Here is a 13,381-nt window from a genome sequence, read left to right on the forward strand (position 1 = left end):
CATGCGCAGTTGCAATGCAGACATAGACTTTCTCGCGGGAAAGCATCTGCTTTCCCGAAAAGCAATCCCGCTTTCTCAGAAAGCATCTGTTTTTTCTCAAAGTTTCCTCTGAACCCATCTTCATTCAAGTGCTTGCTTTTCTCTGTGCACAATACCAACACAGTTCGGAATTTCCTCTCGACTATGGATATCCCCTTTCCGATGGACCCGTCACCCACCTTGTGACGCATCAGGAATACCCATCACCTAGTCACTTCCTACCGAACTTACGGTACAATCTCCTTCGCGATGCTCTATGTCACCCATCCTATGGCGCATGAGAGATGTCCGTTCCCGAATGGTCGGATACTTCTTCCCGATGCTCCCTGTCACCCATCCGATGTGACGCATCAGAAGTACTCGTTCCTGGTGGCCTTACAGATATTCCCGTTCACAGTGCTCTCGTCATTACTCTGAATCACGCACTAGGAATACTCTGTACTGGGATGTCTCCAGTGAGAAAAACCCTCTCACCTAAAATTCCAATAATTCATTTAGAATTATTTTTCCTTTGTGCTCCAAGCGAGAAAACCTTCTCACTTATAAATCCAATAATTCATTTAGATTTATTTTTCTGTCAAATAAAGCCAATTTAGCAACATTCCTCTCACTTATAAACAGTTGTCCTCAACTGTAGAGGTCCAATTGAACTGCCGGGGAGAAACCTGAAAGATTCCAAATTTTGCTCAATGGCGAGTTGAGCTAGTCCGCTAGTCCTTTCTCAAAAGAGAACTTAAAAATTAAATTAAACAAAAAATCAATAATTCAATAATTCAATACTTACCTCACCGGTTCATGTCTTTGCTCTAGTACCTCGAGAATATCCTTCATTGGCCTCCCTGTCATAATAATGGCCGGCCACATTGGCCGGTTTCACACTACGTCCGTCCGGACACTAGACGCCCATCCCAACCGCGTCTAGGCTAGATCCCCTCTCCTGTAAGCGGGACATAACACAAAGTGTCACCCTTGGTCATCCGAAGATGGTAAGCAGTTCTCACATTCGTTCGTTTAACTTCGTACTTCTTAGTCAACCAAGAAGTAATAAAGAGCCTTTTGAACTTTATCCACTTAGTCGGGGCTTCTCTCCTCAAAAGAAGAGTGAACCACCATGTTCGTGCATTTCCCTTCAAGAATGATGCTGCCCTCCTGATCTTGGAGTGCTCTGAGTAGTGCTCTCCAGAGAATGCTATATCAAATTGTTGATGAAAGCTAAAGCGTTGGGAGCATCTCGGAATTCGGAAAAGGATTCAAATTTCAGTGACTGTCCATCCTCTTTAAATTCCTTAGTCTTTTTGGTCTTGTCTTCAAGAAAATCATACTGGTTGGCTCTGTAAAAGCGTTTCTTCTTTGCATAAAATGTGTGATTGTCGGAGTCCGGACTGTTAGAGGATGACTCCTCAGTAGAACTGTCAGAAACGGGTCGGAATCTGACCTTCTTTGCCTTTTTCTTGTTCTTTCGAAAACTTTGATTCTTACTTCGCTTCTTTCCCTTTCTGTCCTCCTCACTTGAGTCGGAAGAGGAAGAGCTAGAAGGACTCTCAGAAGAAGAAGAAGAAGAACTAGGTAGTCCTTCGAAACGTACATGCGTCTTCTGTTTTCGTGCAGTTGCAAAAGTAGATTGACGGTCCAAGTAATCGGGGTAGTCAGTCCCCTTGTGGCGCTTCTTCAATTGCTTCTTCGATCAGTTCTTCGCGTCTAGAAGCTGATTTATGCGGTTTTCGTCGACATCATTATGTTCTTCTTCACTGAACATCTTGGGAGTAGGAGGTTTCTTGATCCATGAGGGGCCGGGTCAAAAATTTGGTATACTGTGGATCCTTGGCAAACTGGAGCATCTGCTTTGCGCACTCATCAACCTGCTATTGACGTTGCATCTCCATGAGCTGATAGTACGTAGGCCGAGGTGGCTCGTACTCGTGCTCTGCTAATCCACTTGAATTTTCCATACTACCTCCCGTTTTCGAGGTGGCAGGAGGAGTGGTCTGACTCTTGCCTGAATCCATGTGTGCCGCGAGAAAAGGGATCGGATTTCCCCGTAGAAGAGAAATCGACTGAGCTCTGATACCACTGTAACAAACTTGGACACCCCAAGTCTGTAATCTGTCGCGACATGAGAGAGATTCACTTAAAACACTTCACAAAATTCAATTACAGTTTAATTGAGTCGACATGGCCTGACGTAGTTCCGTGCTAAGAGAGATTGGCCCCAAAGACTGGTGCCTCTTTCGGTATTTCTTTTTGTATTAACAATGGAGCAAGTACAATTGCCCTAGCTCTCCTTTGCTCACCGTCTCGTCAGCTTTGAATGAGCCAGAGGGAGAGCCTTGGGTCTTATTTAAAGGCCCTTGGATTGGGAAAAGCAGTTTACATGAAAAGCTTATGTTCCAAAAGCATCTGGTGCCAAAAGTTGGCGCCCCAAATCCACCAGGGCAATTTGCGGAAATCCGTATGGATGCCACGTTAGTAGCGTAATTCGTGGACGTCTGTACAACCAGCCACGTCAGCAGTTCGTTCGCAAATTTTTTGATGCCTAGTGTTCCTTTGGGCCTCTCGCAATTATCCATAAGTTGGGACAATTTATTAGGTGTCCCCTTGATAGTTATCCATTTGTCGACATGCCATGTCATCAGTTTGTGACACCTATTGCCATGTGTCCAGTTTGCCTCTTTACTTAATTCCCTAGTTCCACCAACTTATAAAGTTGTAAGTGACTTGCTGAGTGGCCCAAATCCCATTTGGCGCACACAGGCTTCCATACTCATCAAAATTTAGTGCTAATTGGTCCGACCGGTTCCAGACTGACCGACCTAGATTCTCGTAATAAGAAACCCTTTCGGCGGCAGCTGTTTCACACTAGCCATGCAATGTCCACTTGCACCTGTTCAAGGGTTTTGAAGGAAAACGAATAAAAATAAAATATGTAGTACATATTTAAGAAGGCAACAGGAAAAATACCTCCTGGTGATAGCCTGCCATGTCAGCATTCTGTACAACTTGCCACATCATCAATCAACGCGTTTTACAATAATATGTCCGAACGTCAAGCTTTTGTATTTTCTTAGGGTTAGGCACCTTGGCGAGTGCTCTTTAAGTTCTTTAAATTGCGAGGGGTTAGGTTTTTAAAAGCCTAACCTCTTGGGCCCCATCGGCCATCTTTTGGGTTTAGTTTCTTGTCTTCTCGGCCATTCCTTTCCAGTTGGGCACACCACGTCATCACTTTGTGACAGCTATTCACTTGAGATGCTATAAACTTTAACACCTCTTTGCAGCTCATAGTGGACATAAATGGTGAGACCAAGCCGATGAAGAAGCTACCATGGATACTCCAACAACGGTTGTCATGCTGGATACACCTCGGATTTTCTATTATTAACATGTCACTTGAGAAGAATGCCATCTTGAGCACCAGTTGCCTCATAGAATTGAACTATAGACTACACTACGTCCAAGAATCCCCATTCGTGAGTTGTGAACACATCATGTCCAAATTGTCCTAGACAATGAACTTTGAAACACATCTTGTCCATTATCCAGCCAACAACAATGGATTGGTGCACTCATCCATAGTGTTTTAGATACGTAGTATTGGTTCCTTGCCAAATGCATGTGCATTGAACTTCGACCCATGGGTTCAATTGAACTCCAACATATGGGTCCAAATTATTTGTAGGGAGCACTATTTGCCCCCTCTACCACTCACAAGCCTCTCCCTAACTGAAGCTATTGGCGGCAACGACATCCACTTGACAAGAAGGGGGGAGTCCTTGTCAGTGAAGTCACTGCCACACCAACAGACTCATTATTGTCTTCCCCGAGTCATTATCACCGCTTTACTCATCATGCTTGCCTTTGCCTTTGTCCTTTGTAGAGCTTTTTTCTTTGCCTTTGGATTTGCAATCTTTGGACAAATGACCACGCTTCCCACAATTGTAACAATGGCTATTGGACTTCTTTCTGTAATCCGAAGCAGCAACAAGTGCTTCACCACCTTTGTCAAAAACTCGGATTTTGCCTTGATGATTTACACGGCTTCCTCCTCAATGAGAAAAGAGCTGAGATCATCGAGTTCGAGCTTTTCCTTCGTGACTTGTATTCGTAGTGTCCTAGACACCGTTTCGTACTCCTCCGGCAATTTTGTGAGTAAAAGCAGTTGAGCACTAGTCAATGCACTTTTCATAGCCGATATTTGATCATGAATAACCTTAGCCTTTATAAGAAAAGGCTGCATGGAACTCCCGATTGGAAACTTGATGGTAAATAGCTGTCCACGAAGGGTGACCGCTCGCATTGTGGAATCTGGATCAAACATTCCGATTAGCTTGAATCACATATCAAATGTTTTTGGCGAGCCATATGTGGCACTACCATATGGCCTGCTGGACATTGCAGTGCGGTTTGCGATGGAACTTTTGTGCCCTGTTGACGTGGCAGCCAAATATGTGACAAAGCTTTTGGGCACCAATGTTTTAAACATTTGCTTGTGGATCCAACGCCAACTTTTTGTATCTGTTGCTTTTAGGCCATTGAAAAGTGTGCCTTGGGGTCCATTTTGGCAGATTAGTGCATGGGTGCACTAATCTGCAGAGTGACTCCCCGACAGTTGTACTCTGTGGGCTTCGATTAAAAAAGTACGGAAAGGGACACCAAACTTAGAGTAGAAATCCACCACTCTGTGTCTCTTATTTTTTTGGGTGTTCTCTGTTTCAAGTTCAAGTGTTTGTTTTTTCAGTTTGGTTCGGTGATTGTTGCAGTGATTTTACTGCCTTGCCAATGGCTTGCCACTTACAACGACATCAGACCTTCAATCGATTCTTCTTCTATGGATGATCCAGTCCGGCTTCTTGCAATGCGCCATGGATTGTCACATAGAATTTGGTAAAGTCATCCCACCTATAGTTTTGCTAGATGAAAAACTCAGAGCTCAGACGATTGTTCTTCTCAGAGCAATCTGCTCCAGCAATTCTCTATAGATGATCCAGGCCGACTTCTTGCAACGCATGCCATGGATTCTCACAGAGAATTTGATAACGTCATCTCACCTACAACTTTGCAAGATGGAGGACTCAGAGCTCAGACGATTGTTCTTCTCAGAGCAATCTGCTCCAGTACTCCAGCAATCGACTTTTGAAGGAGAAGCTTTTTGCAGAAATTGCTCTTTGAAAAAGAAGCTTTTTACAAAAGTTGCTTTTCGAGCAAGTTGTTTCGGGAGAAGGTGCTTATTGGAAGAAAAAGCTTTTGGAAGAAGAAGCAACGACAACAGAAAGAAGAGATGAAGAAGCAAGAGTTCTTTTTTGCCTTAAAGCCCCAAAAGAAAACCTCCTTTTTGACGCTTTTTAGTGTCTCAAAGACCACTCATCGCAGTTATCTGTGGATTACATGGTCCTCAAGAAAATGACGGTCAAGAGGCGATTCCCTTTGCCTTGCATCGACTACATTTTGGAGCGTCTAAATAGGACAAAGTTATTCTCAAAGCGATCGCTCTCCTCTGCCCCAAGACCTCCACACTGGCCTGCTGTTACCACCCGTCTTCATCATGTCCTCATTATTAGTCCAACCTTCATAAAGTTTCAAAATGTTGTTTTGTTAGTGGAGTGTCAACATTTCAACTGGTTTGAATGTTTCCCTGGCTAGCAGTTTTGAACCTTGACCTTCGACTTTTTCACATTTACTATGATGTTTCAGATGTCCTCTGTAAAGCATGGCTGCTGAAGTTTTCTTCTGTCTTGTACTGTTAATTTCTAGGCCAGCTCTTATCTTTGATATGTTGTTGTAAGCCATTTGAGAGGCTTTTTATATGTACTGGTTGTTATACTGGTTTTCACATTATTGTTCTCATGAACCTCATTAGTTGATCTGGTTTACAAAGCATCACTTGCTACCGTGGTTATTGCTTTGTATGTTAAGTTAACCTCACTTGCTTTTGGCATGCTAGGCAGCTATCCTTACATCCCATTCATCACCTTTAACTGGCAGGCCTCGCGTATTTTTCTCTTGTTAAGATAATAAACCGTTCAATTCAGTTATTAGTCCAATGGGGCTTATTTTTTTTGCGTGCATGAATTCTTGCAGGGGACAGCGTCCTCCACTAAATCGTCATGTTCTGCTCTCTTTGATAGCCTTAGGTTTCACAGGGTGAGTTTGATTTTACTTAATGCAGTGGTTTGTTGTACATGTTTGTTTGATATCTAATTAAAGTGCACAGCTGTTGCTCAGGGTTTTTGCAAACCAGACGCTCTTTCTTCTTGGACTTGGTTTTACATCTCCGTCATATGCATCTGCCTTGCAACCGGGGATTCCTGTTTTCACCTTTGCATTAACTCTTTGTATGGGGTTAGTATATTTTGAAAGTTTTTCCCTCTCTGAAAAGCTCTATTATAAATGTATGATAGGAGTGTATGTTATACAACAGAACAGAGCATATCCATTGGAGACAGTGGTCTGGTTTGGCAAAGGTTGGAGGCACAGCAGTTTGTATTCTTGGGGCTATCTTCATGGCAGTGTACAATGGTCCGGTGATATGGGGTGATGGTTTGATTGGTGTTCACATCCCTCCTCCCAAAATGGATGGGTTGATGTTAGCACAAATTGAGCATCTTTTATCTGCTCTGAATTTGAGTTTGTGGCATATAGGCGTTCTGTGTCTAATTGGCAACTGCTTTTTTATGGCTTTATATCTATCCCTTCAGGTCAGTCGACTCCCCTTTAAAGAGACTTGGTTTTATGGATGTTATTGGCTAGGCCATGTGAGGCTTTATAGTTTCCATTGCTGTAACTGCAGGCACCTTTGCTGAAAAAATATCCAGCCGGTATTTCTTTGACAGCTTACTCGTATTTTTTTGGTACAGTCTTCATTATTCTGTCAGCGTTGGCCTGTCAGAGTGGTTGGAATGATTGGGTTTTGACTGAATCAGAACTCCTTGCAGTCATTTTCTGTGTATGTGTCAGGATTGATGTTATCAAGATTTTGTTCATGTGACATTGAAAGATAGCATACACTCTTAATCGCTAACTTGCAATCCACTGGCAGGGCATTGTAGCATCAGCTCTTAACTATGGGCTTCTTACCTGGTCCAACAAAGTCTTGGGTCCTGCGCTTGTGGCTTTATACATGCCTCTTCAGCCTGTATTCTCATCAATTTTAGCAGGAGTGTTTCTAAGTAGCTCGCTTTATCTTGGAAGGTGTCTTTCTTTTTCTTATCCCATTGATGTCCAAAGTTTGCTATCATTTGTCCTTTATGTCATGGCTTATAACTTTATGATGGTTGCTGATATCATGGGTATATACATGCTCTGTGCTGTTGATGTCTGTTCACATTGCACATTGTCGTGAGGAATGTTCTTTTATGCAAGTTTCATTACTGATTACTGTGTACAGGCCTGTGTAGGTTTTGGATTTATTATATAACTGCCTGCATGCATGCGAGTGTCTTTGTACAAACTTTAGCGAATGCTTTCAAACTTAGTGAATGCTTTCAAATGAAACCTTTTGTATGTCCTCCTGGGTGAAAATACTCTCAGAGGACCAATGGGCTGATTGAGTCTGGTTCCCAAGGGGAGCCACTCAAGACGAGTTTCGCTCCCGAAGGAAGCCACTCCATCACCCACACACACTCTCTCTATATCACACGGTCTGAGATGTGCTATTGGCCAGATCTACACTTCTTCACACCAGCTCGAGATAGAGACAGGCAGATACTGGAGAGCACCACCAGAGGAGAGGATTTGTCACGTATGCCAGCATGAGCCAGAGACACAGGAGCACTACGTATGTCGATGTACCGCCTATTATGAGATTAGAGGACGCTTTCACTGCCTGTTCAGAGAGGGCTTTGGACCATTGGCCAGGGTCATGGACTATTGTGACAAGAGATGTCTGGGGCTGTACCTCTTAGAGATGTACAGATTCAGGAGACTCTCCTTAGAGGTGGGCACCCCACTGAGAGAGGGGTCTACATAGAGGCAGATCACGGATTTCTTTAGAGCCCTACTCAGCAGCAGCACGAGAGAGGAGACACTACCTGCTAGACAGGGGACATCACTTGATAGAGTTGTCCAACTAGGATGAGCTAGACACGCCATGCTACGAGGATCCTCACATCACCGGAGACACATACACAAGCAGATCAGGATCATTGTTGATCGACATCAAGCATGACTTGTCATCTCAGCATGGAGGACATTGAAACCCTACGATAGAAATCGATGCTTGATCTCTTGAGATGAGTTGTTGTACACCTTGAGCCTCTACCCCCTATTCCCCCACTTCTCCTGTTTATTGATGTATTGATGTATATGATAGTCTCTAGCTCTCATCTCCCCTACCCTGTTCACCATGTTTACTCTGTGACCCCTCCCACCAACCCATCAATGTATGAAAGACCTAGATTCTAGAACCTCTGTTCATTTTCTATTTTTATAGCTTTCGAGAAAGAGTATCATATACTAATGGGATGTAACTTTTGGTCTCATAGGTCATTTTGGTCTTTTGGAGATTTTTAGTATAACATTTCATTTCTCTCTCTTTGTGAGCGAAAGTGGGGCTTTTAACCTTTTGCATTACATAAAACTTGACCATAGGTCAATATACAAGAAATATGGGAAAAATCCTAAAAGATATACAACGACATCATGGGGCATATAACCACAAAATGCATCAAAGGATAAGATATACTCAATCATGAAAATGGTAAGGAAGCTCAAACTGGCTGCGGGAAGCCTACACAAATTCTCCAAAGGCTCTCTCCACCTTTGGTGATGTAGCAAAACCGTAACCGGCTTGGCACTGACAAGGCAGTAAAAACACTGCAACAATCACTGAACTGAATTGAAAAATAACAGACACTTGAACATGAAGGAGAGAAACCCCACAATAGACAAGACACAAAGTGGCGGAGTTCAACTCTTAGAAGCATAGGTCCCAAAGCTTGGTGCACCTTTCAATACTTCTTTTGATATTAAATAATCCAAAGAGTACAACTATCGGGGAGCTAGACTGCAGATGTGCAACCATGCACTGATCTGCCACAATTGACGGCCAAGGCTAGTGAAAAGCTGGTGTTGTCGAAAAGCAACTGCCAAAAAAAATTGGCGCCCAAAAGTGGACGCTTTTCTCTACTAGCCTGCCACATCATCATCTGAAAATTCCACCGCTTCTTTTGCTGGATTTTACATGCTGCCACATCATCAGGCTGGCTGATTCTCTCTTTCCGGAGAGTTTTTTTTTTTGGGGGGGGGGGGGGGGGGGGGGGTATGCAACCTCACTCACTATACATCATGCCACATCAGGCCCCTGTGCCCGATCCCCCACAGCCATGCCCACCCACTTCAACCTTCTTACCATAGAAATGGTAGAGAAAGCCATTGACAAGCTGAGTATGAGGAGATCACAGGACCATGACGGACTAGTAGCAGAACAATTCATGCATGCCACAAACATGGTAGCACATCTACTAGCTCTCATTTTTAAGAGAGCTATGTGTGAGAGATTTCCTGACACTTGGAGTATGTCCACGATCATGCCGATATTCAAGTTCGATGATCCCAATTGAATGAATAACTATTGCACTATTATGGTCGCTCACTCATTGGCCCAACTCTATGCATCTATCTTGGAACATGAGTTGAGCAGATGAGCAAAGAGAGGGGATACGTGCCCCGGGACATGCAGGGTTTCGAAGGAGATTTTCCACTCTCAAGATTTTATGTACTTGAATTCGAGTTCTGTAGGCGGAGGAATTTATCCCGAGGAGTTTTGTGAACTTAATTGTACCACAAATAGTGATTGTTGTGCCTTTTTAGACCTTAAGATTTTTCAGACTCCCTTGGGATTAGAAGTAGATATCTATGATAAGCGCCTTGAACCAGAATATGCCAATCTAAAAATCATCCGTATGCCTCACATTTCTCTTTTAGCTAAGTACGGTGTCATTTGCTCTCAACTATTTAGATTTTCTCGTCTTTGTTCTAGTAAATCTACTTTTGTTGTTAAATCTTGCCATCTTATTTCTTTACTAGTTAAAAAAGGATACTCATTAAAAAGAATCATGAAAAAAGTTCGTTCATTTTTGCATCATAGTAAGTTTATTTTTAGTGTTTCTTCCTTTGGAATGTTCAAGATAACCAGTAGTAAATTCAATAGAAGTGGGGAGCTAAAAAACCCACTTATTGTTTGACTTAATAACACCTTATGTTGTTGTTTTGATCTTTAGCGCTTCTAGTATTTTCACTATAGCTTGACTATTGCTAGCCTTTATCATGGCTGAGTATGCCCATCACCTCTGGAGGGTGATAGAAACTCAGCTCGTTGGTTTTGTAGAGTACGTTCAAAGCATGAATGACCTCTATATAAACCTGCACCTACTCTTGGGCACTGACGACGTGAGTAGGGATGTCATAGCTGTTGTCCAAGCTATGCATGATAAAGGTGATAATCTTATTCTTCCTGTTTGGAAAGCAGTGAAGTTGAGATCACATATTGTCAAGTTTGGTTCTTTGCTCTTCGTAGGTTTGTAGTAGTATTCATTTTTCGATTTCATATTTAGCTTACCTGAGGACTTAAGAATGTGTTCCGTTAAAAGTTGTTGTGTGAAGTTTGATTTCTAGGATTAAGTTTTTAAGATGTCTTATCCGTTTTTTGCTTAAAGTTGAGAACTTGTTTTAAGCCAAGTAAGTTGCGTCAACTTATTTTACACATGCCTTTTCTACAAACATTTTTAAGTTAATAATGTTTTGTTTTATCTAGTTTTGTTTCGTAGCAAACAAAGTGATTTAGTTTGTTTGTTTTTGTTTTTCTTTTCTTTTCTTGTGTCCCTTGCTTTTATAGTTTTATGAGTGCTTTATTCCCTCTTATAATTCGTGAGTTCAGACTATTCTGAACTTATGAAGGTATATTTTCCACTCTGCATCATATATTCACTTTTAGAGCTATCATTGAGGAGGGCAAAGCACATGGGAGAAGGATATATTGCAGCTTTGTGGATTTCCGCAAAGCCTTTGACACGATACTAAGAACCAGATGAGAGGCTTAGGTGTATCTCATGATCTACTAATGGGATGTAACTTTTTTTCTCATAGGTCATTTTGGCGTTTCAAGACATTTCAATATGAAAGAAGTAGAAGTCTTGAACAAAGAGAAAGAAGAATGGGCAAGGGAGAAGGAAGACAAAAAGAAGGAGCTTGAAGGATGGAAGAAAGAGAAGGAAGAGATGCGTGAGCAAATGGCCATCCTCAAGGCCTCAATCGCATCCCTTACCCCCGAGGAAGGGGAAATCAACAAGGACACAAAGGAGGCCACCAAAGAAGAACTCACTAAAGCCCTTACCGAGAGCCTGGAAGACAAGCTCGAAGCCACAAAGGAGGGATGGGTAGAAGTGGTCAAGAAGAACCTCAAGAAAGAAGCGAAAGAGGACGCCCACAAGGAAGAAGCTCTCCTTGTACACACCACCCTTGAAGAGGAGAAGATGCGGAATGCCCGTCGCCTCAACATACGAGTCACTGGCATTGAAGAAGGGAAGGAATCCACCCCTGAGAAAGATGGTAAAACCTTATGCAACACACTGGTTACAAAGTAGAAGACCCAACCCCCTTCACCAAAGCTTGGCGAGCCGACAAAGACCTCACCAAGAAGAGGCCTCTTATACTCCAATTCCCGTCGGAAGAAGCACGCACCCTTTTCATCCGAAAGAGGGTAATCCTACGAGGTTTCACGGGCCCCCCCATCTACCTAGATGACGACCTCACAAAAATGCAAGTGGAGCATAGAAGAGCATTCATGCCTCGGATCCAACAAGCACGCAATGAAGGAAAACGAGCCTCCTATCGCGATGGCCGGGTCATCATCGATGGCAAGGCCGTAGCATAGGGACTTGCGGCCTATGGGACACTATATGAGGAGATCTACACATGGCAGTTTGGAACTGCAACGGCTCTCTGTGGACACACCCAGGGAGATTGGAGGAGGTGATGCATGACAGAGACGTCATTCTACTCACAGAGACACATGAGAGCTCAGAGAGAGGTCTACCCCGAGTACAGGATTCTCAGTGGGAGTCTACACACAGGAAGTGCACACGGCACAACACCACTAGAGGATCTGGCGGAGTAGCAGTCCTCTACCGTCGCTCACTCCATAGCAGGATACGGATAGTAGCCCGTGACCCAGGAGCACTCTACATGTGGGTGCGGATTGAGCTCTTTGATGAACACATTCTCTACATTGCCATTTGCTACTTCGCACCCAGTGGTTCTAGATTTGCACAGACAGGCGGAGGAGAGACAGATGAGGCTCATACGCAGGGAGGAGAGGAGGAGGATGATACACTTTCACCATATGCATGTCTCAGGGAGGAGATCATGGAATACTCCAGGCTTGGAGAAGTTTTCCTCACGGGAGACTTCAACGCCAGGACACAGAGTAGATAGTGTGACATCTACGACTTTGACGACCCAGAGCTACTCTCCACCATGGAGAACACAGAGGCAGAGAGGTTTTCCAGAGACACCACCACACCGACACCGTACGGGCGACATCTACTTCGCTTGGGATCACAGCACCGTCTCGTTATCTACAACGGGATGGCGCAATGGCCATCATCTGGAGGCCTGACTTGCATACCACCATCAGTACCCAGCGGCGGCAGTACAGTGGACTACATTATCGGCTTCAGAGAGGCAGCTCACCTGCTCACATCCTTCACCATCCCACCACTACCTATTGGGGCTGACCATGCATATCTTGCCCTCTCTTTCACTGGCTCACCCATCTCACACACACCACCCACACTCACACCACACACCACCATACATTTCACACATGAGCTAGCCAGAGTTTACTCATCGCATGTCTACGAGGGGATCTACACTCTCGACCCAGATACACCACTCTCTACACTCACTAGCCAGCTTTCCGCAGTTCTGCACACCTCAGCCCTCAGCTGCTTTCCACATACTACCCACACTGGTAGACCTCCACCCTCTGGGACGATGCCCCAGAACCGGTGGTACGACGAGGAGTGTAGGGATCTATACAGGCAGCTATGGGCTCGACGAGCCTTGGAGGAGATCACTGAGAGCGAGGTCCGACGACAGATGAAGGCCATCACACGCCGTAAACGGCGGGCCTTTGAAGAGGCACAGGAGCTTGAGCTATACCACCTTCTCATGAGTACAGACTACGCCACCGCATGGAGGATTCTCAGAGAGCCACGTCCTACCACCCCCCTGGAGGATCCTCAGATCTGGCATGATTACGCCGAGCGCCTATACCAGATACCTGGGCAGCCACTGATCCCGGAGCCACCCGACCCTCGACCTACCACCTCGACTTTCTTCACATCTAGTA

At 44.2% G+C, this 13,381-nt stretch overlaps 1 protein-coding gene across 7 annotated transcripts in view; it reads left to right on the plus strand.

The window, feature by feature from the left end:
* Positions 1–13,381, plus strand: part of LOC147432946 (WAT1-related protein At5g45370-like) — a 92,565-nt gene that overhangs the window by 60,010 nt on the left and 19,174 nt on the right. For 6 of the 7 annotated variants that reach the window (XR_015185587.1, XR_015185585.1, XR_015185586.1 and 3 more), the window contains exons 2-6: positions 6,112–6,174; positions 6,256–6,372; positions 6,452–6,728; positions 6,821–6,976; positions 7,070–7,221. Coding sequence is in view for 3 of the 7 variants with exons in the window: in XM_086492691.1 (XP_086348817.1) it covers positions 6,112–6,174; positions 6,256–6,372; positions 6,452–6,728; positions 6,821–6,976; positions 7,070–7,221 (765 nt within the window). In the remaining 4 variants the exon portion in view is untranslated. The remainder of the gene's footprint in view (positions 1–6,111; positions 6,175–6,255; positions 6,373–6,451; positions 6,729–6,820; positions 6,977–7,069; positions 7,222–13,381) is intronic. The other variant, XM_086492692.1, reaches the window with a different exon arrangement.

The sequence above is a fragment of the Adiantum capillus-veneris genome, chromosome 20 (assembly GCF_014529385.1).
Source record: "Adiantum capillus-veneris isolate H3 chromosome 20, ASM1452938v2, whole genome shotgun sequence".
Taxonomy (NCBI): domain Eukaryota; kingdom Viridiplantae; phylum Streptophyta; class Polypodiopsida; order Polypodiales; family Pteridaceae; genus Adiantum; species Adiantum capillus-veneris.